The sequence below is a fragment of the Aythya marila genome (genome assembly GCF_965140915.1).
Source record: "Aythya marila genome assembly, chromosome: 1".
Lineage (NCBI taxonomy): Eukaryota > Metazoa > Chordata > Aves > Anseriformes > Anatidae > Aythya > Aythya marila.
Window position 1 is genome coordinate 118,656,908 of NC_139042.1, and position 25,453 is coordinate 118,682,360.

Here is a 25,453-nt window from a genome sequence, read left to right on the forward strand (position 1 = left end):
CGCCTGACTGCAGCTTCTCCTTCGCATCTGATCATTTTCTTGGTGAGAGGAGCTAACAGCCGTTACTAGAGTGATTTGGCCACTGGCCAACAATGTGTATATTACTCACACGTTTCCCTCCTAGCAAAAGGCTTTTCTTTTTTCTCAGTCTGGTTGCAGCCTCTTCCTATCTTCATCATTAGATTGCTCAGAAGGTCAGTGCTAAAAGAGAAATCTCTGAGGCTTTTTTTACAAGCCAGACTAAGGGCCAGTGGGAGGGAGAGCCCAACCGAATTGATTCTTCACTAGGATTTTCTCTGATGCAGCTGAAAACACAGTCCTGGAAAATGGGATATTTATAGAAACCGTACTGCCCCAGTTGGGTAAATCTCAAGGTCGCCTGATGATCACTGCAGAAGGAATGGCCAGATATCTGTTGCCCCAGCATCATGAGATGTTAGACCTCAGCACTGAAATCTGCATACAAAATGGGATCCTACTCCTCTCCCTAACAACCAGAAACACACAGCCCAGTACTGAGGCTGCTCAAAATGCCTGCATAGCTTTTTTTTTTTTTCTCCCTGCTGCGAGAACATTAAGCTATTAACTCTAATACCCTCTGAGGTAGAACCAAACTTGTCTGTAGCTCATTTCACATATAGGGCATCTTAGGAGTTTGCTTTTACAACAGATGAAGGACCGAGTGCTGGCCAGGAGCCAGTTCTTTGATTTCTGAGCCCTGCCCATCCCTTGAGGGAATTCTGCCTGGAGGTGCTGGATGCCTGAGTCCCCACAGAGGAAAGAGGAGCAGAGCACTCCTGCTTTCACTACATCTCCTACATTTCTGCACAAAGACAAGCCCTATCCACATTGTCAGGTGAGCACAGTCCTTTCACTGCCCTCATGCCCCCAAAAGTGCCCAGCTGCCAAAGAAATCTTGGGTAACAGGCAAAGGTGAGAGCACGGTCAGGACCACAGCTATTTCTTGCTGGCCCACACAGGGATCTCCACCAGAGAGAGCAGAGTCAAGGAGTCACTGTCCTGAGGTGGCTACCCACTTCTGAAGGTTTAAAACGCTCTCCCCTTCAAAAACATTAAAGGCAAACTAAATGCAACCTCTAGACAACCTTCCTGAATTGCTTTTCCTGACTACAGAGGAAAATCTTCCCTAATGTTTTGTTTCTGCTCTATCTTTTCTCCAGTGGGGGTGCTTGCAAGAACCTTAAAGTTTTGTGTACAGGGTTGATAGGGTAAATTAGGGTAATTATTCATATTGTCAAACATTTATTCTGCTGTGAACCAAAATACTTGATTGCAGTGACAGTGTTGTAGCCAACACAATACAATGCAAAGCAGTAATAAAAGCCAAATGTATCCACACACAAAAAAAAAGTCAGTCTGTGTCACAGTGATCTGTGACGAGTGTGAGAATAACCACGTGGCAGCTGTAACCAGGAGCAAGCAAAGCATGCAGCAAGGCTGAGCTCTCACGGGTATCCTGCATGAAGGGTACGTTTTTGCTGTCGCATGACCTTGGTCAGATTGAGCTAGACCAGCAAATACAAGAGTGCCAAGCTGTACTGGAGCGTGTCCTCTGCAAAGGAGCGCCCACTCAAGTGAGGCCGTAGGGCTTGTGCAATCATTTGCCAGGTCCTCAGCCCTGCAGCACCCCGCAGATACATTTTTTGTTTGTTTGTTTGTTTGTTTTGTGTAGCTGGAAGCTGGTCTGGGTGTCTCCATGGAAATACTAGAAATAATGCCTGCCCATTGGGCTGCATTCCAGGTGGATTTAAAGCTGGTATACAGCGTGGTAGTGAGGGGTCATTTCTGAGGTCGGAGGAGTGAGTAGGTAGCAGACGAAGAATATGTGGCCCAGGGGAAGGAATGGAAAAGCACTGGGAGACCAGCGGGTTTGAATACAGTGGCTAACAACCTGAGCCTGAGCCAAACTGAATGGCTCATTGCACTCAGGTGGTAGGTTCTTGTGGGTCAAGGGGAACTGGATAAGGAAAAAGCCAGTGCAAAAGCTCAAATGCTGCAAGTGAAGGTGAACGCTGAGTGTGAACATGCAGTGCTGCACAGAAGGGTGTGCAAATACAAAATGAGACACAGGGCAAGGCAGCCCAAGGTGTTTAACCAGTGAAAGCCAGAGCAAACCTCCCTGGTCTGGGAAGGCAAACCTATGGATTATATAGGTTTAAAGGTGGATCCTATGGGAAAAGCAGGGGTTCCTTGTCTCTGAAAAACAGAGGCTGTAGGAGGATATGAATTCCTAGCCAAGGACGGTCCATCTTGCTAGGACTTGCATGAAATTGAATCCACTGTAGAGGATTCAGACCAGAAGGGCTGCAGCTAATACACATGACATTCTGAAGGATTAAAAGGATGATTTTTCATGGGACAGATTACATTAGGGAGGTTGACACTGTCACATCAAGGTGAGTCCTATTATCCACCCAGAAGTACGCATGACAAATACGAGAGGTCCATGAGTATGAAATGTAGAGGCAGCCTAGTTACATGGGAGGAGCTGGTGAACACACTGGTGGGAGAGAAGCCTGTGACTATATGCTGTTTATCTTGTTAAACTTTCAAAACTGGGGCAGAGCTTGACTCTGTTGTGGGCTCAGTGTTGTTAGCCATATTTTGGAGCTTGTAGGGTTGGCTTTTAGTTAGTGAGTTCCAGCTCAGCGAAGGCAAATGGTGCACAAAGCACCCAAAATACAGCCCGTCAAAGGAATTCAATACTATTTCTTGATAGATGATTTAGCTTTTCATTTGAATGCTCTCAGAAGGGAAATATGTTGCCCTGATCTGCCAGATACCTGGATGATTAATACACAGCTGAGGTACTGAGTGTCTTCAGGTGGCCTCACAAAGGTGTCTGGTAAACAACAAAGACAAAGCTGTAGCTCAGGCATTGCGGAAGCCTTTGTCTGCTCTTTTTTCTATTATTTATCAGCACTTGTGCACTGAAGAAGAACTGTAGCGTAATCAATTATTATGCTTATGCCCCAGTCCATGTGATCAGGGCTCGAGCAGAATTCTCTTCGAAGGTCTCACCCTAACAACAACTCGGTATTCACTCTCTCCCGGAGGATGTGGGAGCAAGAATTAATCTGTACATTTGAATGTACACAACCAGCCCCAACAACACAGCGTGCTAAAGGGGCCCTGCAGGTACTGTACAAGTTAGGGCCAGGCCAGGTAAGAAGGACATCATCTGTTCGTTCGCTGCCTCTAACACCATTTTGTGCTTCTCAAATTCTACAAAGTCAGGAGAGGCTCCTCCTGCTGTGCACATTTTTGAGAGACCTCCAAATAGAACGACCTCCTTTTCTGCTCCCTCGGTGAGAGGACACCCTTCTGCCTACAGTGAAACGAAGCAAATAATAGCATCTGCAAGTCCAGGGGGCATCTTTCAGCCCAGGAAGCTTGCAGGTTTTGCCTGGTATTTTCCCTCTTCCTAAAGCGCATGTTAATGGCTTTGACCTTTCCAGTAATTTGATTCCAAAAACGGTGTTGTGGCAGCTGAGCTCGGAGCTTTCATTTTGAAGAGAAGATCATTGTCTCTCTGAAATCAAAGCAAAGGGCTGCTTGTTCAACTCTCTGTGGAGATCCCCTTGTGGATGGAGATCTTCCTCTCTTTCTCTCTGTGCTCTCAGCTGTGGGCCCGCTGTTAGGCCTTTCCCAACTGCTTGGCCAACGTGAGGATAAATTTGCTGCCAGCTCTTTGCATCACTGCAGGATGGAAAAGCTCTCGGAGGGCCAAGCTGGTTGAATATTTTGGGGCAATACCAAAGGAATCTGGTACACATGCACCTAGTATAGAGGAATGTGTGAGTGTGCGAAAACATCTGATCTCGGTGTGCAGTGGTCAGAAGAACATTTAGGCTGCTTGCACAGAGGCCGCCTTTGCCTGAAGCAGAAGCTGGCTCACACGAAGGGTCTCCTTCCAGATCTGGGTTTCCTTGTCTCCTCCCACGGTGTGAATAATCCGTAACATTTCTGTGACTCAGTGGATTTGCGATGAAAATTCATGGCAATATTTTCAAAGTCCCAGTCTAATACCTGAGCCCCGACAGGATTCGTTCCCCCACATCTCTGGCATTTTGCAGAGTTATGTAATGTGTCTTACTCACAGCACCGAAATCGGGAGGATGGCCATGCGCTGAGGAGCAAGTGAAATTCAGAGCACAATCCAAACCTCCACCTTCGTTCAGTTTTGAAAACCTCATTCCTGTTTGGTTTTCCACCTTTTTTTTTTTTTTTTTATAATGTCATTTTTTGGTGGCTTACATTTGCAGATAGTTTGCTCTGCTGGCAGGAATAATTAAGGTCACAGCTTTATTTTTAACTTCTGCATTTGCCTTGCAAAAGTCAAAGTACCGTACGGAAAGAAAGTCCAGTTAGCTGCTTCACAAGCCTGACAGCTACAAGCCTGGCTGTTTCATCCCTTCTTCTACTATTTCCCTTCCTCCTGTTCCCTAAATGCTCATTAAGAACAGCAATTGTGAGCAGAGGTGTACAGAAAGAGAAGTAATCTCACCCATACAACCCCCTAAGCTCATGGTTATGTTCCTTATATCAACCGAATAGAAAGCTGCTGTCCTCAGCAAACTGGCAGTAAAGATCATTTGGGAGCTCACTGCTCAGTGCAGAGCAATATCTGTTCCCAATACAATTTCTGGTTGCTGCCTTATGGAAAGCGTCCTTTTTACTGTGCATGACCAAGGTTGTTCTCCAAGGTTTGACAGAGCCTTCGCAGTCACATGCAGATACCACAGAGCCTTGTCATGGGGCAAATACGCTGGGGAATCCTCATAAGAGGACTGTTCAGAGATTTTTGTGTCATATTGTGAGAGGGGAATTTACCTGGCTAACGGAAAGGTAGGGGTAAGCCACTTTGCAGTGAGAGCACATACATGAATGCAAATAGGATTGGAAGGCGCTCGGCGTAACCCTCGCGTGTCTGCACCATCTGCCTTCTCCGGGCCGTAATCTCCGTGTTGGAGAGGTTGTATCAGCCACTGCTGCTGTCTCTAATAGTCACAGCAGCACTGACTGCTCACATATTCACACAGCCATGATCTCCCACAGCAAAAGACCCACCTGCAGACTGCTGTGCAGGAGCTGAGCAGGCGGGGAAGCCAGGGCCAGAAGAGCAGGCACACGTTGCAGAGCCACCATCAGGCTCTGCTTCACAGGTGAACAAACTGAGACAGATGGAGGGAAAGTGAACTGCTCAAATTGCTATGAGTAATGTCAGCAGCAATGCCCAGTCTTCAAAATAAGCCTGGCTTAGGGCAGGTTTTGTGCGACGTGCAATAAACAGGACTGCCACATCCCTGGGCTCCACGCTGCTGCCCCAGGGAGATCGCTGCAGGCAGCTGGCACAGCCAGTGCTGCAGTTGCACCAGTGTTGGCTCTGATCCGACAGTACTCCTGGGGGACCTTCCTTTTTCTTTCTCCTGAGGGTGTCCATGTTGACACTAAAAAAACAACAACAAAAAAAAGCACACCACCACATTAGCTTATTCTTCACACAATAGGTGCTCTGTCTTAAATTAAAGTAATCCCCTTTGGGTTTTGATCCGGTTTAGCTCAGTCTTCACTTTCTGGGCACGTGATACAGCTGGGTGACTGAATGATTTATAGGTACCACCTGGCAGGAGCAGAGACACTGACATTTGAAGAGTCAGTAATGATGAAACGAAGGCTTTGTTGTCTGCTGATGCTCTGAGGATAGGCACACCTCATGTTTCCCCTCTTCTCATCCCTTTGTTACCATCTCCCAATCAACTCCAGTCCACATTTTCCACTCCTTCCTTGCTTCCTTCACTCCCTAGATTTTGCTGCCTGGGCTTCCTTGTTGGAAGGTGATGCTCAGGTGCTCCTGGTTGTGCAGAGATTTCAGTAGACCACAGGCAAAAGTTGAAACAGTCACCTGTTCTGCAGTCAGATGTTTTGCAGCAATGCATCAGGACTCTCAACAGCCTCCTCTTACTGGGAGCTCAGAGTGGACTAGCCTGCCCCATTTCTTGACCTCTGAGTAACCCTTTTCTGCCTGATTTCTTCTTGCCATTCCTCCAGGTTTAAGCATCTGCTAGACCCCTGTCTGTGACTTGAGAGCATTCTCACCCATGAGCCGCCCTGCTTTGGACCTTCCTCCTAGTCCGACAGCTTGGCCAGGCCCCAGGCTTGAGGAGACTGGTCATGGGCAGTCTGCTCTGCAGGGAGAGAGTGCTGCGAAGGAGAGAGGTGATGGAAATCATCCCAAATGATACTTGCCATTTTTGGCAGCTGTCCTTCCAGAGGAGTGGTTTAGTTATCTGTGATGCGATGTGTACCCACCCTAGGCCACCTCTAATCCACCAGTTCTCGTCTTGCAGGAAAAATAATGGGATGGAAAAGAACCAAACAGATGAGCTTGTGTTGGGGCTAGGACTTAGATGGCTCATATGGCTCTTTCATGGCTCATATGGCTATGTCAGACAAACCCATGATTCATTGACTTGCCTTGTTATTCAGACTGCCTAGCTGTCCATCATCCTAGGAACCAGCTGGTTTCCTGAAAGCTAATTCTCCCTGCTGACTCTGCCATTTCAACCTAGTATCTCTGGAAATCCTAGGATGCTTCTCAACGCTGTTTGGTTGGCTTGGACCTGGCCTAGATGTGCTAGGAGGCCTTGTCACTGCTCTTTGAACAGCATGGCCCTCTGGGCAGGGATTAGCTATTCAGCTGAAGTATATGAATGCTCTTGGTGATGTGCCTCACTTTTAAAAAGAGAAAGACAGAGAAGAGCAGAAATACACACAGAAAGCTGTCAAATAATGAAAAACAAAGAAGTTTCTAAGGCTCACTCTCTTTTCAAATTGATTACTTGCCATCCAGTGTTAATGGTGTATTGCTCACATCTCCAGAAAAGGTAATTAGGAGGAAGGAGTTGCAGGCTTCAGGAGCTAGATGAGTTGGGAAGGATAAATAGCTCCATCCCATAGTAACACTAGTCAGGCAGGCATGTGCTGTGTGTCACTCGGTGGAGGAGTGCTCGCTCCACTGCGCAGCATCTGTGCCAGTGCTGACAGTAGTAGCTTCAGAGCTTCAGCCCTGTATTCCTGCCTTGTCTTCCCTTAGTATCAGCCCTTAGTATCAGGCTGCTTCTTACAGAGTCCTTTGCAGGATCCCATTGCCAGCCCCGTTTGGGGATACCAGCAAACAGCTGGCTCTGCAGGAATACTCAAAATCTTTTCCAGATGCTTGAAACGTGTGCCTGAAAGCCGTGGGCTGAGCAAGAGGGAAGGATCTGATAAATCAGACAGCTGTTTTATTTGCCCTTTCTAAGCTGGATGATAGTATCATTATTTGATGCTGTGCTTTCAGAGCACGAGCAGGCCTTGTGTGAGGCTCAACACAGGAGTGAGCATAGCTCAGCTACCTGGAAGGACATACATGCTTTGATTTATTGTAGGGAGTGTAACAGAAGAGAATAAAAGTACATTTCTCCCATTTATGGAGGGTTTGCTGTGTGTCTGCTGTACATTTTCCTCCCTTGGACAGAGCTGCTGAATGGCTGTCAGTACGCTGAAGGCTTTTAAATATAATAGAAAGCCAACCTAAACTTCCCTCATCTGGTCTGGATAATCTGACTGATCTCACCATTCCTGCCGAACAATGGAAAATTGCCTGAATATTTAAACATGTATTGTTCTTAGGGAAACAAAATGTTCAGCTAGTTTGGTTGCCTTAGCAACATCCACTTCTAAAAATACAAAAGAGACAATCTACAAAATAAGTGAACATGTAGAACAGGCAAGGAGAGAAAATTCTTCTTTCTCCCTGACCCAGAGCAACTGGGTCGTGGGCACAAAGTGCCTTCATTTAAATCTCTGTGAAGGATTTAGGGCATATCTTCACACACTGCTTGCACAAGTTTAATTTTAAGTAGTCTAAAACGTGACTACTGTTAAGCCCACGCGAGCCCCTGTGACATCTCTTTTATACTGGTTCCAGACTGATTTTTGTCGATGGTAAGTGGAGAGGAGAGTGAGGTGAGCACAGAAAGCACAGATCCACCAGAAGAAAGCAGCTGGTCACTGGGGTGATTGCTGCGGGGTGGGGGACAAGGGGGCTAAAACTGTAAGGAATAATTAAGAATGAACAAAGGCCAACCTGAGACAGACCTTGAGAAGGAAAGAAAAAGAAACAACAACCAACTCCTTTGCGATGTGATATGGAGGGGACCTACACGTGTTTGGGGAAAGTGATGAGAAGATCACAGGTGTGACCCAAGGACAGCAGGAATAAAACGGAGTAATAGTTCAGTTTTCAGTAACTGTGACAATGGAGAACGCAGGACAAACACTGTATGCATAGAAGAGGAAATGCATTCGAGATGAAACTCGAACGTAAGCATCTCGATCAGCTCCAGTCCCGGGGACCAGAATATCTCAGAATATTGAGATAGCTGGCATATGAAACGGCAAGTCTTCTAGGGCGGATTTTTAATTAATCTATCAAGTTGGTGGTGGCACTGTCTGACTGCAGAATAACAGATGCAGTACTTCTGTTATCTCTAAGAAAAGGAAGAGTGTAATCTAGGGAACTGCAGGCCCACTCTTCTGACCTCCACAGTGCGTACAGCCTTGCAGCCAATCTGTAGGAAAGAATAATAAAAATATGGAAGCAAATGAGCAACAACGTGATACAGTGCAATATTAGTTTGTTGAAGGCAGAGCATGCCAGAATAACTTGATATCTTTCTCTGATAAGGCAACTATTTTGGACAGGGAAAGTGATAGAGATCTTGTCTGCCCCAGACTACAGTAAGGTATTTGACACGGTACCGTATGCAAAATTAATGGCTAAAATAGAAGTTATGAAAAAATTAGAAGGCAGATAAAAAACTGGCTGATGCAGAGACAGAGGTAGGTTGTACAGAGAAGGAAAGCATCAGGTTGGAAGAATGGAAATCAGAGACTGGCTTTGCTAGTGTATTAGCTTTAATATGCAGAAATATATCAGCATCCATAACAACAACACTGTGATGGCTCGGCAGCTGGAAATGCCAGAGAAGCACAAAAGCTTGCACAAGTAATATGTTATATTGTCATCACAGGATGACTGTGAGCCCCAACATGTTACAAATGTGAAAAGACAAATAGTACCCTACAACGTATCCAGAGAGAGAGGGAAGAATGAATAGTGTTATACAGGGCTCAGGAGACAGCTGAACTGAAAAAAAATGATGTGCACTTCTTGTCACCTACTTACTAGAAATACGTATTCCCGTGGGAACAGGTGAAGAAAAGGGCTAGCAGATGATACCGGGAACACGGCGACTCCTAGCCTACGTGGAGAGATGAGGAGAGAGTGGCTTTTTCAGCCAGCAAAATGACGGATGAGAAAGGCTGTGTTTCCTCTCTGTAAGTGTATCAGGGTGTAAAGATCAGAAGAGAGGAAATCATTAAAGGTGAAGGAAGAGTTTATCCCAAGAACAAACGGGTATGAACTGACCATAAAGAGATTTAGCTTGGAAATTAGAAGAAAGCTGCTAGCCATCTGAGCAATTAGGTTTGGGAACAGTCATTAATGGTAGAAGTGAGGAAAGGAGCCCAACGTGCTTTGAGAAGAATTCACTTAAGTGAAAGGCAGTTTGTACTGTGGCTGCCTGTAATGGCACGCAATGACCCAGAATTTTCTACAGCTATATTTGCTGAACCACGAATCAGTTTGGTGGCATCCATAACCAAAAGGTCCTCACTTTACCTAGACTTAAGTCTATGCTTTCAGCCTCACCAGTACTGCTCAGCTGCAAACTGGTGGTTCACTGGGAGACTTGGTGGGGAGGGAGTGACGGCAGGAAAAGGCAAATACTGTTACAGCAGAAGGCCCTTATCCATCCCTAGCACTGAGGAGCACAGGATGACACCACACCTGCAAACTGGGGATACAGCCCTGCAGTACTGGTGCCAACAGATGAGCCAAAAGATCCTCTTAGAGACCAGTCTTGGAGGCAGAGAGAAACAGCCCTAACTCTCCTGGTCTGTTCCCATTTGCTTTCCCCCATGAGCTGGGACTTAGTTGAGGCCGTTCAGATGAAAGCTGCCTTTTTTTCTGGGTGTTGTTCGTCCTCTTTTATCGCTTACAAGGTGTTTGCCATTCTGTATTTATGCTCCTCGTTTCATTTTGTGACAGTTCCTCTCACCGAAACTTTTTACAGAAGAACTGATGTTAAAGCTGACAAAGTGCCTTGCCTAAAGCTGCTCAGAAAGTCTGTGGTAGAACAGATTATCTACCCAATTCCTACTCCCTGCCTAACCCAAAGCTGTTGTCTCTGCTACCCTTTCCTCCTTGTTTATCTTTCCACTTCCCTTTTAGCCTGCCTCTCTCAAGCTCACTCCTAGCCCTCACTTCTCTCTTCTTGCCAGCTGAAGCCCACAGCTCAGGTGCCGCCCTGCAAGCCACTGCCCTTTGGTATCTCTTAGTTCTCTGCTTGTGCCATCCATTGCTCTCACAGTTGTAGATTACCGCAGCAACAGCACAGCAGTGGTAAGGAGGAGTGTAAGAACCATCAGTATTGTGGCCATGGCCAGGGCAATACACAGCTACCAGCGGGATGCAGGGCTCTAGGAGACCCCAGACAGATTTCTTGGTTTATACAGTGGATAGATGCTAACACAGCAGACTTGCCAGATCTTGCTCATCAAGGGAAGAAAAACTCGGGCAGTCAGCTCCCAGCTTGTGCCCTCTCAGCAGGCAGCTTTTGCCCTGTGCTTTCTCTGCAACAGTGCAGCCTCTCTCTCCCCTGTGACCCCCCATACCAGGCACAGCTGGTGAGCATCAGCAGTGATCCCCTGGGGAGCATCTCAGGGGAACAGGTGCCCCAGAGCAGGACAGAAACCTGTCATGCTGTCATGTGAGCCAGTCAACCACATGTACTCCCATCAATATAATGCACGGAAGAGAAATAGAGCTGGCAGAGAACAAAGCAAAGGCAGCAGATACTGCAGTTGCTATGCAAGGCTGCTGAAATGATCTGGAGTGACTATTCTGGGGGGACCTATAATGCAAGGAAACTCACATGTGCCTGTGTTTCAACAGGCAGCGTGATCTGCAGCCCATCTCTACATGTGCTTTAGTCTGGAGTCTTCTACACTCTACTGTAATTATTATGTCTCCAGAAACAAAATTTATGTGCTGTTGTGCAAGGGTCTGTTTATGCTACTGCAGCCATTCAGGTGAGCAGGCCTGAGAGGCTAATGTTTTGAGCAGGGAGATTTTCTCTGAAGTATTTTGACTCTTATGTGTTTAAGTTGTAGTAAGATTGGAGATCTTTCTCATCATCCATGCGTCTTTGCAATCAGGCAGTCTCGCAAGCAACTGTGATATGGTGAGCGTAATATCTGAATATGCAGCCAGTTGCAGAGAATCCTGCCTTTCACAATCTTCCTGTTACCACCCCATTTGTATGGATGTGAATTTTGATGCAATTGCAGCAGTTGCGAGGAAAATGACTTGGTTATGTATAAATGTGGTCAGTGCCACAAGTGTCTGAGAAATTATTAATCATAATGGGCCCGATTTTCAGATGAATCAAGTTAATATTTGTCTCAGAGAAAAGCGTGCAGGGCAAGGTGACTTCAGCTAACGTTCTACCCAGCTAACCTTTATCCTGCAGAGAGATTAAAATGGATCCAAAGAAAATGTTATTAAAAGGAGTTCAGGGTTTGCTCTAACTATGCCAGAGGTTTATATTCCTTTAGAGACTGCTATAATGGCCAGAGATTTGTATGTGCTCTCCTCTGTCTGTTCCTAAATAGCAAGAGAAGCAGCAGACATAAAGCCGGGTGTTTCACGTCAGTGCTTATGAACTTTTGTCCAAAGACCAGAGGTGATTGGTAAGTGTCGTGGTTTAACCCGGCCGGCAGCTAAACACCACGCAGCCGTTCGCTCACCCTCCCCCCTCCCTCTCTGGGACGGGGGAGAGAAATGGAAAGTGAAGCCCGTGAGTTGAGATAAAGACAGTTTAATAAGACTGGAAAATAATAATAATAATAATAATAATACAATTATGATAATAATACTAATAATAATAATATGTACAAACAAGTGATGCACAATGCAATTGCTCACCACCCGCTGACCGATGCCCAGCTTAACCCCGAGCAGTCCGGCCCCCTCCCCCCGGCTAGCCACCCCTATATATTGTTTAGCATGACGTCAGATGGTATGGAATACCCCTTTGGCTAGTTCGGGTCACCTGTCCTGGGTCTGTCCCCTCCCAGCTCTTACTGCACCCCCAGCCTGCCTGTTGGCAGGACAGAGCGAAAGGCTGAGATGTCCTTGGCTTGGTATAAGCACTGCTCTGCAACAATTAAAACATCGGGGTGTTATCAGCACTCTTCTCATCCTAAGCCAAAACACAGCATTCCACCAGCTACTAGGAAGAAAATTAATTCTGTTCTAACTGAAACCAGGACAGTAAGACACTAAAGGTTATCTAGAAAATGCTGTAAAAATACACACTGAAATAAAACTCAGATGCACATTCCTGCTTGCAAACAACAACAGAAGAAAGCAAATGATATTTTATTTATATAAACAGGGAAAAATGCACAAAAAAAATATCCTAATTCTTACTTAATTATAAAGGAAAAGCAGTGAGCTGTGGCTTTTCTTTCATAACAACTGGATTGCTAAGAAACATAGCTACGCTCTGTCTCAGTGCAACTCTTGATCGGTTTGCTGCCTGTTTTGTACCACAGACTCTCTGACAAGGATCCGTCCCACTCTCTCCCTTTTCTCTCCATTCTCTCAACCAACTAAAGAGCTCACACACTACAATGAAAACTTGGGGGCTCAGATCTCACTGTCTCCACCACCACACCTCAGAGAGTTTTCAATTTTCTTGTCAGGACAGTTGAAGGGAAGCCCACTTTGTACATGAGCTTCTGCTTTGCAAAGCTTCATGCAAAGCTTTCTGCTTTCTTTCAGGAGGATTCTTCCCCCCTTTCCTTAGCTCTAGCTCACGATAACCTGAATGAATGATGTGGGCTCATCCCCTTTCTTCTAAGGCATCACATCCTGCTGATAGCAAGAGACTCTAACCTCATGGCCCAGTGGTCAAAGTCACTGAACCCTTGATGTGATCCTCTCCCCCCTGCATACGTAGTCCTGCTTGGCCTCTGTGATCAGGCTCCTTAGCTGTCACAGCCCCTTTTCCAGTGGTGATTTCCAGCTGTCAGCTTCCTGCCACCCCTTCTCTGAACTGTGGTTAAAATAACTGTGGGAGTTCCTTGGCTCTGGGACTGTCATCACAGGCTTTCATGAGTACGTGGTGATGCGGCAGTGCATCACCTTGCAGTGTGGGGACACAGCATAAGAAAGAGGAAGGGAACAAGCAGGGAACTAAACTCCACCAGAGGTTGTGTCTGCTCTAGGGTACGTTGGCAGGCAGCCACATCACAGCATTGCAAAATCACAGACTGTTTGAGGTTGGAAGAGACCTCTGGAGGTCATCTAGTCCAACCCCCTGCTCAAGAAGGCTCACCGAAAGCACATTGCACAGGATCATGTACAGGTGGGTTTTGAAAATCTCCAGAGGAGGAGACTCTACAGTCTCTCTGGGCAGCCTGTTCCAGTGCTCTGTCACCCTCACTTCAGTAGTTCCAGGTCTCTCTTATACTGGGCAGCCCAGAAGGGGACAAAATATGCCAGATGTGACCTTGCCAGGGCTGAGTTGAGGGGCAGGATCACCTCCTAACACTCTTCCAAACGCACCCAAGGATACCATTGGCCTTCTTGGCCACAAGGGCAGTTTGCTGGCTCATGGTCAACTTGTCCACCAGGACACCCAGGTCCTTCTCTGCAGAGCTGCTTTACAGCAGGGCAGCAACCAGCCTGTACTGGTACTTGGGGTTATTCCTCCTTAGGCGAAGGACTTTACATTTGCCACATTTGCCTTTGTTGGCATTCATAAGGTTCCTCTCGGCCCATGTCTCCAGCCTGTCCAGGTCTCTCTGCATGGCAGCACAGCTTTCTGGTGTATCGGCCAGTCTCTCAGTTTTGTGTCTTCAGCAAACATGCCAAGGCTGCACTCCATCCCTTCATCCAGGTCACAGAATAAGTTGAAGAAGACTGGATCCAGTACTGACCCCGTCTGTATTTGTCTGTAGTTACACTTGGCTCATCTGTCATGCTCTCCTACACTGCTTTCCACCAGGTGGGAGAGTCTGCCAGGATATAAAAGCTAATCTAGGTGGGGAGACCCCAGGATTTTCTCTCTTGCCAATTACAAAACCTACCCAGCTCATCTGTCACCACCTTTTAACATACAGCTTTGATGGCAATTTCTGATTTGTTCCTGAAACTGGGGGCAGATACAAGTAAGACAGTAAAAATGCCTTTACTCCTCTTCCCTTTGTAGGAAGAAAAAATGCTCCTGAACTTGGAGATCCATGTGACAAGGCCAGAAGATGAGTGGGGCTCTCTGATGAAGACATACAGTTGTGCCCCATTGCTGCTGTTGCTCTCTCACTAGCAGAAAATGTCCCGAGCTCAGGAACATCCCTGCAAACAGACACTGGTTCTTGCTCTTGCTTCTTCTGCACAGCCTCTGCCTGGGACCTGGTAGGACTGTGAAGCCAAATTTCTATTATAGTAGAAGTGTGGATCATGAAATTTGGTCTGGGACAGGCTGGCGACTGTTCTCAGACAGCAAAAAGCTTTGTTTCAAGGTATTTCAGAAACATTTCACAGTGCCATGGGGAGGAGCAGGGGAAACCTTGCTTGTTCAGCTTTTCTGTCTGAAGCCAAAACCTTCCCTCGAGTTTCATAGGTTTTGGATATGGGATGCATAATGTAACTGGAAGTTTGTACTATCAAAGGAATTCCTAGGAAAAAAACATTCTAGGTAGCACTGAAGCACATGGCAGAATGTCATGAACATGCTGCAATATTTAGGTTTAAGGTGAAATAAAAACCAAAAAGAGTGGATGAACTCTCATAAAGTCTCTCCATTGCCACATTTTTTAAGATAGCATGTATCATTTTGTACTTAACATAGAAATTGCCTCCTGCAGAATACCTTACTGAATTTTAGCCAGCAGTGAAACAGCAGATGGGTAGCAAAATGCTAACTTGAGCTCATCACTCATTGAGGTAATGCACCTTGCTCTTAGGCATTAGTTTAGATAAAACACCACATCCACCATGCTCAGACTGTGAGCAGAGCCAGTTCTTGCAGGCTTACAAGCACAGCAGATCTCCAAGGCCAAACCCAACTCTCTTGAAATGAGCTGAAGTTCTTCTCTGTCTTCGATTTCAGGAGAGCCAGGATATTTTTTCCCCACATCTGCTTTCATCAGAATAACTTTTTTTTTTCCCTCCATACTGCTCTTTACCCAGCATACATCCCAAACCACCTATCCTACCAGTGCCCTCTTCTTGTTTCAATCCTTGGCTGTCTTCCATGAAGAATCACTTAATATGAATTACTACATAACCATTATGAGGTTATTGTAGATGTCTGTAAGGCCTTCCATAATCTGGCTGTGCCGTGCCAGTTTAAACCGAGTCACTGTGCTTGTTGCAGTTCCTCTCCCCTCTTGTTCTCCAGTCATTTCCCTACTCCCCCGTTACTCCCGTGGCCACATTCTAGGTTCCTGAGAGGAATTCATCTTGAGACACTAAAAACAGCAGGATTACCCCACCAGGAGGCTCCAACCCACAACTGCCTCTCCAGGGTGAGTGCCCCCCCTTAGCACCCCAGCTGACCTCCCCACCGCTGTGTGCACCCCCGGAGGCATCCCACCACCCAGCCCTTTGCATTCTTTCCAGAAAATCTGGCGGGGTCACAGCGCAGCAGTGGGCACAAGAAAGGCTGCCCTGAAGGTTGCCTTTAAAGCCGTGAACTGATGACGTTGTCAGCACATAGTGTTCATTCCCAAGTCATGAAGTTTATTCTGGGACCACTTGAGAGCTTCAAAGGTCCGTCCCCTTGCCAGGAAAATATCTGTGCTGTTGAGCTCTCTTTCGGATTCTCTCCACATGCCATAAAGGAAATGTTCAGAAACCTAATCTGAGGGGGATCGGGCTGAGAATTCTCCTTGTCTCCATCGACATCATGAGGCACGAAATCTGAGGGTGCCGCAGGATTCAAGAAGCCTTTCTAAAGCACATCAGCTGTGTCATGTGTCTCCAGCAGGGAGGCAAGCTCTCATGGGCCCCTTTTGCTTCAGACTGTGCTTGCTGGTACCCTGCACGCTTAGGAAGATGGACAGCCTGATGATAGGACTGCTGCTAGGTAAGCAAATAGGAATGACATCTTCTTCCCTTGGGGTAAAGGCGAAGGATGAAGGATGGTCTTGTGACTGAGGCACTGAGCTGTGACTCAGAAAAAGAAAAATCTCTGTTCTCATTTCTGTTGCTCAATTCTTGAGTGACCTTCACACATCACCACTACTGTTTCAGTTCCTGTCTCTGAACTGGAGAAGGCAATGCTTTCTATTTCCTGTTTGCCCATGTGTAACCTGTGTCAGTACTCAACCTTTTGTGTCCAGCTGTCCTCCACGGTATGTTTGTATGTCATTTAGCACAGTTAGTCCTTCACTGTGGATGACCCCTTAGATGCTGTTTTGATATCCCTAAGTAGGAACAGGAGTGGAGCCTTGGGCATGCGTGGACATTGCACTGATCCTGACAAATTCCTTCTTCTGGCCCTGTTCTCACGGTGCCTTTCAACTCAGCAAAAGCTGTCAGTCTCTTGAGCATTGAACCCCTTGGTCTGATCTGCAAGTAACTACCACAGCCTCAAATGGATAAACAGCAGATGCTAAGCATTCACTGTCAGATGCTGCATTGTAAGTGAAGGCAGATAGTTAACCTACTTTGGGTACTTCATCTAGGATGTCAAGATGTGTCCTCAGCTCTGCAGATACAGGCTTGTGGAGATAAGTCAAACTACGTAACCCTCATGACAAAGGGCTTATGTGCCATGATTTGAAAGGCCACAGTCAGGCCAAATGCCTGACTATTTGGAATGGAGATGACTGCAGCAAAGGAAGGTCTGTTTTAGCCATGATATGTAAAATGCCTGTATTGTATGGGGAGAATACGTATCCTGGCAGATGGGTCATTTCCTCAGTGGAATAAACCTGTTGGCAGGCTCTTTTCTTGGGCCATACAATCCCAAGCTAAGTCAGCTTTTGAGAATGACTTGTCACCCGAAGGAGAGCAGAGTGAAGCCCTGTGTAAACGGACACCAGAAAAAAATAGTTGAAGGAAATGATCTTGTAAAATCCTTCTTCACAATCCTAACCTGCCTTAACTCTTCTATATCCTACGCAGAACATAAGTTTTGGGATGAGATGAGGTGAATGGCAAAGGCTGATGGAGGGCAGCAGAGGTGGATCTTGTGAAGAAACTAGATTGAAAAAAGGAAAAGGGACAAGAAGGTTTGGGAGAATGGGGTGAAGAAATGAAACGGGAAAGTTAGTGAGTGTGTGGGAAAGAAAAGATGAAAGAAAATTGAGAGGAGGTGAAAGGAGAGAAGCTTTTCAGTGAGAATATGGTGAGGTATTGAGCCAGGTATGCTTTGGTGCAGGCTTGTGTATTGCCTTGAATGGTGAATCTGTGACCATGCCGGTAGATCTTAGGCAAGATTGCCATATACTTTCCTTTTACCTGTTGATCTGGACAGGGAGAAGGATGTTATTAAGGCCTAGGCCTCTTCATTAGAATCCCTGAGTTTCAGAGCAAGCTAAAACTAAAAGGTTTTCCAAACATGCTTACAAAGAGTGACTTTTTTTCAATGCCTAGAATTCCTTAAAGTCGTGTCTATTCTTGTTTGAATGATCCCTACAAAGCTATGTGATTTCAGGTATATCTTGCTGACAGCAAAGGCAGATTTAGGGGATGAGACAGTTTCACAGAGATACCATACTAGGCCCTCAAGGGCAGGGCCTTTTTACACAAGGAAACAGCTTTACAGGCTCTTCCTGTTAGTTTTGCAGGCCAGTTTGAGACTCAGTTCTGACTTACATGTAGGGTGAAATTCTCTTTGCTTCAACTTTCCTCCCAGACCAGCCAGTCACTGGCTCCTGAAGAGCTAAATGTGGCAGTTGTTGACAGCTTTTCTTATTTTATTGGGAGTTTCTCATCAGTCAGAGGTTTTGTGTCTGAGTTATGGGATTATCCAAGGGTCAGCTTTATGTTTATTTAATTACAGTATGTTTCCCCAATGCTTGCTGAGAAGAGCTTTAAAGCATGAAAATAGAGGTTTAAAACTGAAAGAAAAATAAAAGAGTGACTGATTAAAAATAATAATAATAATAATAATAATAATAAATTAGTTTTTACATGAATATCAACAGCAGCAGATGCCTCACTTGTAAGTTTTTAACAGACTGATCTTTTAAGAGATTGTGACAAGGGAAAATGAGACAGGAAAATGGTGGATGTTACCCAGTGTATTTGTGTAATATATTTTCTGCAGTTCCATGGAGCATTTGAAGATAGCTCAGGCAAGCAATGTGTGATACAAACTGTCAGATTAATTTCTTTCAGTTTATTTTCTTCCCAGAAGTTGTTCACTTTGGAACAGAGTGGCCAAAACAAGTGCAAAACTTTGCAAAAATAATTCACTAATGGAAGTGAAGCTGAGGGCTTCCTAGCTGGGGGAAATCTGCATAAAGACTACATTGTGAAGTTGTCAGACTGGAAAATACCTGGATTGCATTTCCATCAGCACTCCTCCCTCATTTAAACAAGCTTTAAAACATTGTGGTATGCTTGACAGTGTGTCAGAAACTGTTGTGCCCAGCCTTGGCAGTCACCTTTGCCTCTGATTCCTGGAGATTCCCCTGGTAACGCGCACTATCGCCCTACACATCCAGGCATTTTGCTTGACCTTCCAGACAAGCAACAATGCCCAACCCCAATTAAGTATTCTTTAATTTAAACTTTGGCTGTGGTAGCAAAACCAATCAGACCCTAAAATTACTTCCTTGACTAAATAAGCAACTTCTGTTTACTGTTGCTTTTACCACAACATAATTTGTTAATAACCCTTAAGAGCCTTCTCTCTCGAAGCACCCCACTGGTTCGTACAGGTTACACCAGAGAAAGATTATGGAAATAAAATTGCAGAACAATGAACAATCTTGCACGTAGCTTTGAGTCCCAGTTCTATCTACTGTGCCTAATATATTGAGTCTGTGAATCAAGACAGCATCTAGGAACTCTCACAGCCACATGACAATCAGTAAAGTAATTATGCTCGCTGCATGAGTTCCATATTTCACCCCACAGATAAACCAGCAGTCCCACTGAGCCCATGGGAGCAGCCAGCTTGTGGCTCCTCACCTGCCTGCAACCTGCCAGCAGCCCGTGGGCAGTTCTGCTTTTGGGTCTGGGGGCTGCCACTACAGAGAGGGCAGGGGTGGCCTGAGCGAAGAGAGGGGAGTGCAGCCAGCCAGGCCTGGAGAGAGGGAGACAGCAACAGCGCCTGGTGGGAATGCAAAAGCAAGCCTCAGTAAAGAGAGGCATAAAGACATCGACAGCAGTGGTGGAGGGGTGCAGCTCTTGAAACCCAGAATTGATGATGTCCCACATGTAAGATAAAAGTAGATTATTTTCTTCATTTCCTTTTTATTTGCGTAGACTCTGTATTATGGCAAGACTCTCTTTGACAGTGGATTTGTATAAACGATGTGGCTGTCCTTCACCCAAGTAAATCATATTTTGTTCTCAAGCATTCCCAAGTGGTGTTTATGCAGTTCTGAAGTCTCAAAATCCTACTTGCCCAGCAAAAGTTTTATTTCAGTAATCAAAAGTAAATGATTCTCCTTGTGGGATAGAAAACCCTTTTCAGGACTGCAAGTGTGTGGTGATTCCAATGCTGCATAAAATAAAATAAAATAAAATAAAATAAAATAAAATAAAATAAAATAAAATAAAATAAAATAAAATAAAATAAAATAATCACCCACTGCTCAGCTGTAGCTACTTTTGGATCGAACAGCAGCTGTTGGGTTCTCTGTGACACCACAACACACCAAATCAGTTCAAGAAAATGGAGGACTCTCAGGGAGGGAAGGCATACTAGGAATTTTGATTGAGGTACATAATTTCCAATAGTGACCCTCTAGAAAAGGCATTTTTAAAGATTTGGTCTATTATTGCTTATACAGTGCATCAGAGAGCATCTTCAGAAGTGTAAGGGTTATAGTAAATGGGGTTATAACAGGCTGGTGGCCAGTCACTAATGGGGTTATCTGTGACTTCATTCTAGGGCCAGTTCTCTTCAATGTTTTCAAAATTGACTTGGATGCAGGACTCAAAGGAATTTTAAGTAAGTTTGTGTATGACACTAAATTGGAAGGAGCCATGGACTCCCTCAAGGGTAGAGAGGCCTTGCAGAGAAGTCTTGACAAATTAGAGGGTGGGGCAATTACAACTGCAGGAAGTTTAATAAGAGCAAGTGCACCTGCGACAGGGCAACCCTTGATATATGTGCCGACCAGGGCAGGAGTTCGTTCAGCCTAGAGAATTTTGGTTTGCTCAGCCCTGAGCAGAGCAGGCTGAGGGGAGGCCTCATGGCGGCCTGCAGCTCCCTCACGAGGGGAGCGGAGGGGCAGGCGCTGAGCTCTGTTCTCTGGGGACAGCGACAGGACCCGAGGGGACGGCATGGAGCTGGGACAGAGGAGGGTCAGGCTGGATATTAGGAAAAGTTTCTTCACCAAGAAGGTAGTTGGGCACTGGAACAGGCTCCCTAGAGAAGTAGTCATGGCACTAGGCCTGATGGAATCCAAGAAGTGTTTGGACAATGCTCTCAGACTCACGGTCTGATTTTTGGGTGGTCCTGTTTGGAGCTAGGAGCTGGTCTCAATGATCCTTGTGGGTCCCTTCCAGCTCAGGATATTCTGTGGTTATATGATGACTGCATGATACCACGTAGGGGTATTGGTTCAGCCCTTGAACAAGGTTTCTTTGTCTCTCATCCAAGTAGTGACAGGAGTAATGCCTATTAGAGAGGATCGATAAGGTGAGACCACAGAAAAGTGGAATAAATAAGTATTATTTAAAGTCAGTGAGAGAATAACTAAACACAACATGCTGAGCTCATTATTTCTAAAAATTTGTTATTAACTTAGTCAGAGAAACCAGTCACCAGGCAGGAAACAGCTCATAAGCTGAGAATCTCTAGAAAGAGAAACATGGCATAAAAGTGGTTTGTAACTAATTAAGCTGAAAGAAAAAAAAATATTTTTTTTTAAATTTAAGGTTCTCTCATTACTAGCAGGAAAAAACAGAGAGAATGCTGTGGTAACTTGCAACTGCTGGTGTGACTAAGGTAATTAAAGAGGCCCATATGGATTTCAGACCACCCACCCACCCCAACCCTTAGTCAAGTCAAAACAAAGCATTAATTTTTTGAAGAGCTGCAGCTATGGAAAAATATAGGCCTTTAAAAAGCTTGTTATTAGACACTGCCAAGATCATTTTTGATAAGTATTTCTGTTAATTTGGCAATATAAATAAAACACCGAGGATTTTTATTACAGTACATAAGGCAAGGTGGAAGATCTTTGGCAGGTGTTCCCCTTCAGGGCTCGTCTCTCAGGCGTAGGAGATGCAGGTGGCAAGGCATGGTGACATCTTCTCAGGGTTGCCAATTTTCACACGTTCATCTCAGTAAGCCTGAATCTCCTCTCTGTGATGTGGTAAAACAGGATTAATTCCATAGAAATAGATGGTATAGAGCCACTTCACCACTGGAATGTGAAGTCACAAGCTCCTCCGTGTAGAGTAGCAAGGGACACCTTGTGAGGGGAGCCACAGATGAGCCCAAAAAATCCATGGTCCTCAGCATTACACTGTGAAAATTTCCAGTTCAATTGATTTAAGAGCCTAATTGCCATTTACGTGCAAAATGAAACTCCTGAGTAATTTGTGCCATTCCCACAGTCAGGAGCTCTGCAGCTCTTAGATTCCTTGGTTTGCATGGGGTACTTTTATCATATCACCAAAAATTGTGCATGCCTCCCCAAATGTAGGTTGTTGGATGAGGTTGAAATGCCCAGTAGACAGTCAGCTAGTGCTGCCCTCAGGGCTTGACACAGTGCTCTGTGTGACCTCTTTGCAGAGCATTTCTGGAGGCTGTTGCAACACTCAAAACTGTGGGACTGCCAGGGCAAATTGCCATGGCTCTGTCCTCCATAAAGCGTCTTCTACCTCTTCTAATGTTTTAGCTTCCTTGGAATGACACTGTTTCTTGTGTCCTCCCTCCAGATATTAATGTTTTTAGTTCTAATGTGCAAATGGATCATGCAGCCTGAAGATACCAGGTATTGTTTTCAGGAAAATGCCACTGCCCAGTGGTTGTATCTCAGAAGGAGGAGGGAGAGGAGAAGGCCTTTGGGGGTTTGCTTCAATATGGCATGAAAAATCTTTGTTTTTCTGCCTCTGGAGGTCCCAGTGCACCTCTGTCCTCACACTTCTGGTGGGGCAGCCCATCCTTTTCCCTTTTGGCCTTATGGGTTTCCTTTTTCCTTAGCCAGAAACTTTTGGATAGGATCATCTCTGAGAGTCTACATCACATTTGGTCATCATTTCAAGTTCAGGTCTGTCAAAACTAGATGTTCTGCATATCACAGACACCTTAGTAGGACATCATAGCTAAAAAAAGAAAGAGAGAATAGAAGCATAGTTCTGTTTATACCAGTAGTTAATATGAAAAGTGGGGGGCTTTTTGATCCCTGATTATTTTCTGTAACTTGTTGAGATGCACAGAGAAGTTCTTCTGTCTTTGGAATTGCTGATTTTCACATTCTTGTTGTGGTCCTTACTGACAGCTTGTAGCACGGTAAAGTAGAGAGGATCAATAAGGTGAGTGCCAGCATAAAAGTAGAGGAAAGCAGTAGTAACTGCTGCTCTGGTCACTATGGAGAGAAGTAGCTGTGGCTCACACATCTGCCCCATGGCTAAAGAAGAGCTAGAGGGAGAAGATGCTCCTGAGCTCATCCCAATCCTTCTGCCGTCCACCTGCTTCCAGCATTTGTCCCAGCTGAGCTCCTCCCCAAGGCTGTGGAAAGGACTCCTCAGCAGATGGAGACAGCAGAAGTGCCATTGCTAGGCTGGGGTGAAAGGATCAGTGCACAAGGGATCAGTTTTGAGCCGTTGGGAGTGAATTAATTGTCTGCCTGTTCCAAAATAATTGATAGCATTGCAAATTAGCATCATTCTCTCTCTGCTGAGAGGAGATTAACATCCTCCACAGGTAATCAGGTCTGTGAAACTTGATGTGATGTGTTCCTGCTGCTCACCACAGAGAAAACACAAGTCTGTATGAGAGTTGTGGCAGGGCACAGTTTTGGATCTTTTTTGCTAAGAGATGTTATTAAGAGTGGAGCTTTTTAGTTTTGTCCTTTAACATGCATGTGAGATGCTCAGAGATGGATATTAAGACACAGATAATGACTCAGGAATATCAGGCAGGCAGGTAGAGCAGGCTCTTCAGTGCAATCACAGAGGGAGAGAGAAAGAATAGCTGCAAGTACATTTCAAGGTCAGCTTCATGAAAGAGAAACAAAAGCCTGTAGACTTTGAAGGCTGGTGGCTTCTGGGTGGGACTGGTGCCTGCTTTTATGAAGCAGGACTGCCGGAAAAAAATCCTGCATATTGTGACAATATTTCAGGGCAGCAAGTTTTGGGAAGCTCTCCAATACTGTGACAAACCAAATCTCAAGAACTGTGACAGATGAATCTCAGAGGGTTTGAAATTGTGAGATTTGTCTACACAGAGAAGTTGCAGTGGCTTTAAATATCCTGATGGAGTTAAAACTCCGTGCTCTCCTTTACAGTGAATGAATGTTATATTTGTATAAAAGTGTATTATGCCAATATAACCATTTCTGTATGTGAAAAAAAGAGACACATTCCTGACTAAAATAGTTATGCCTGTAGAGAGATTGGATTGGAATTACTTAAGCAGAATATGTGGATCATACCAAACCTATCCAAAAGACTGCACCATGGTCAACTGGGGGATGGTTTATACCTTTTGTATCCTTGACTAAGACTAGATTTGAGACTGGAATAAACTGATTCTGTACCTCCTCCTAGCTTCGGCTACAGCTTCTGGCTTTAGGGGGCTGGACAAAACTGGCCTGGGAGAGAGATCATATCCTAATTTTTCCATCCCCATGGCTGTGGAATTTGTCATTGGCAACTAGGTATATAGTAACTTTGATAATTCATAGAAGTGGATTTCATTAGGTTGAAAATTACCTAGATAAACTTAGCATTTTTGTTTGAGTTCCTTGGCTTATCATGCAAGCTGATTCTGGATTTTCTCACATCTTCTGAACTAAAACAACTTTTATGGGGATTACTTTCTATGGGTATATGACTTTCTGTAGGTTCCTATCTATTAGACAGTTACATGGGAGCAGGAGCTTGGGCTTGGGTTGGACTCCAGCGGATTATAAACCGGTAGGGGAGTATCAGCAAAGTCCAAGCTTAGCCTAAATGACTTAATTTGCCTCATTGCAAATATAATGCAGGCAACATTCTAGGTAGCAGCAACAACTTGTATATGAAATCATCTCGGGTGCTGGGGAGAGTATCTCCTACAAATAGATGTCACCGAGCTAGCTGCCCTGGAAAAGAACAGTGCCCCTCAAAGACTTAGCAGAAGAGGTGGGGGGAGATCAGATGAGAGTCTTGCTGAGTGACTGAATCCTGCTTTATGAGTAGATGGGATTGAGGTTTCCAAAAAGATAATACATCTGGCACAGCTGCTGGTATGCTGAAATTTTTGACTTTGAGCTTTAACTGACTGCCAGCTTCCTTGTCTGGTTAACAGATGAACAAAGAGTTTCAGTGTTGTTTCTCTGTGATGTTTCTTTACCTTTTGTAAAACCCCAATTTACATAAAGTCACTAAATATTCACTAAATTTTATCTTCCTTAAACCTATATTACTTTAGCAAATTTGCAGTCAGTTCACAGCAATGCTACCAAGTTTATCCAAAATCTCTCCACTAACCTGTATGACTTAAAAGGATGTTATGTATTAGCATGAGTGCAGAAGCCAATGATTGTACATTATTCTAGCTTTATACTGAATAACAAATGTCTGTGTAGCTCAGTAACCTGATGCAGGAAAAGGAATATAGCTGAATTCTCCCACAGGTGTGCTGTGTTTGTAACATCTGTGCTTCAGTTTCTTCTTTGTGATAAGAACAAGACAAGACCTGCTCCTGTCAAGTGCTTACAGCTTTCTGAATGATGGACAGCTGCTATAATTGTTAAGGCTAGCAGCACCTCTCTTGCTTGCACTAGGAAAATGGAAGTCCACAAAACAAGCAGCTCATCATGTGAAATATTTATGCATTCATCCCAATAAAAGTACCTACCCCATCTGCAAAACTACAGTGAAGCAAAATACATTTTCTGTAGCTTACAATGG

The 25,453-nt window shown here is 45.0% G+C and overlaps 1 protein-coding gene across 6 annotated transcripts in view; it reads left to right on the top strand.

Moving 5' to 3' along the window:
* Positions 1 to 25,453, top strand: part of LOC309882473 (uncharacterized protein) — a 126,280-nt gene that overhangs the window by 29,242 nt on the left and 71,585 nt on the right. Inside the window, exon 1 of one of the 6 annotated variants that reach the window (XM_082769617.1) lies at positions 16,061 to 16,286. The exons of the other annotated variants lie outside the window; for them this stretch is intronic. Within the exon in view, the coding sequence (XP_082625743.1) occupies positions 16,202 to 16,286 (85 nt within the window). The 5' untranslated portion in view covers positions 16,061 to 16,201. Of the gene's footprint in view, positions 1 to 16,060; positions 16,287 to 25,453 lie in introns of those variants that run through there. 6 annotated transcript variants of the gene reach the window in all.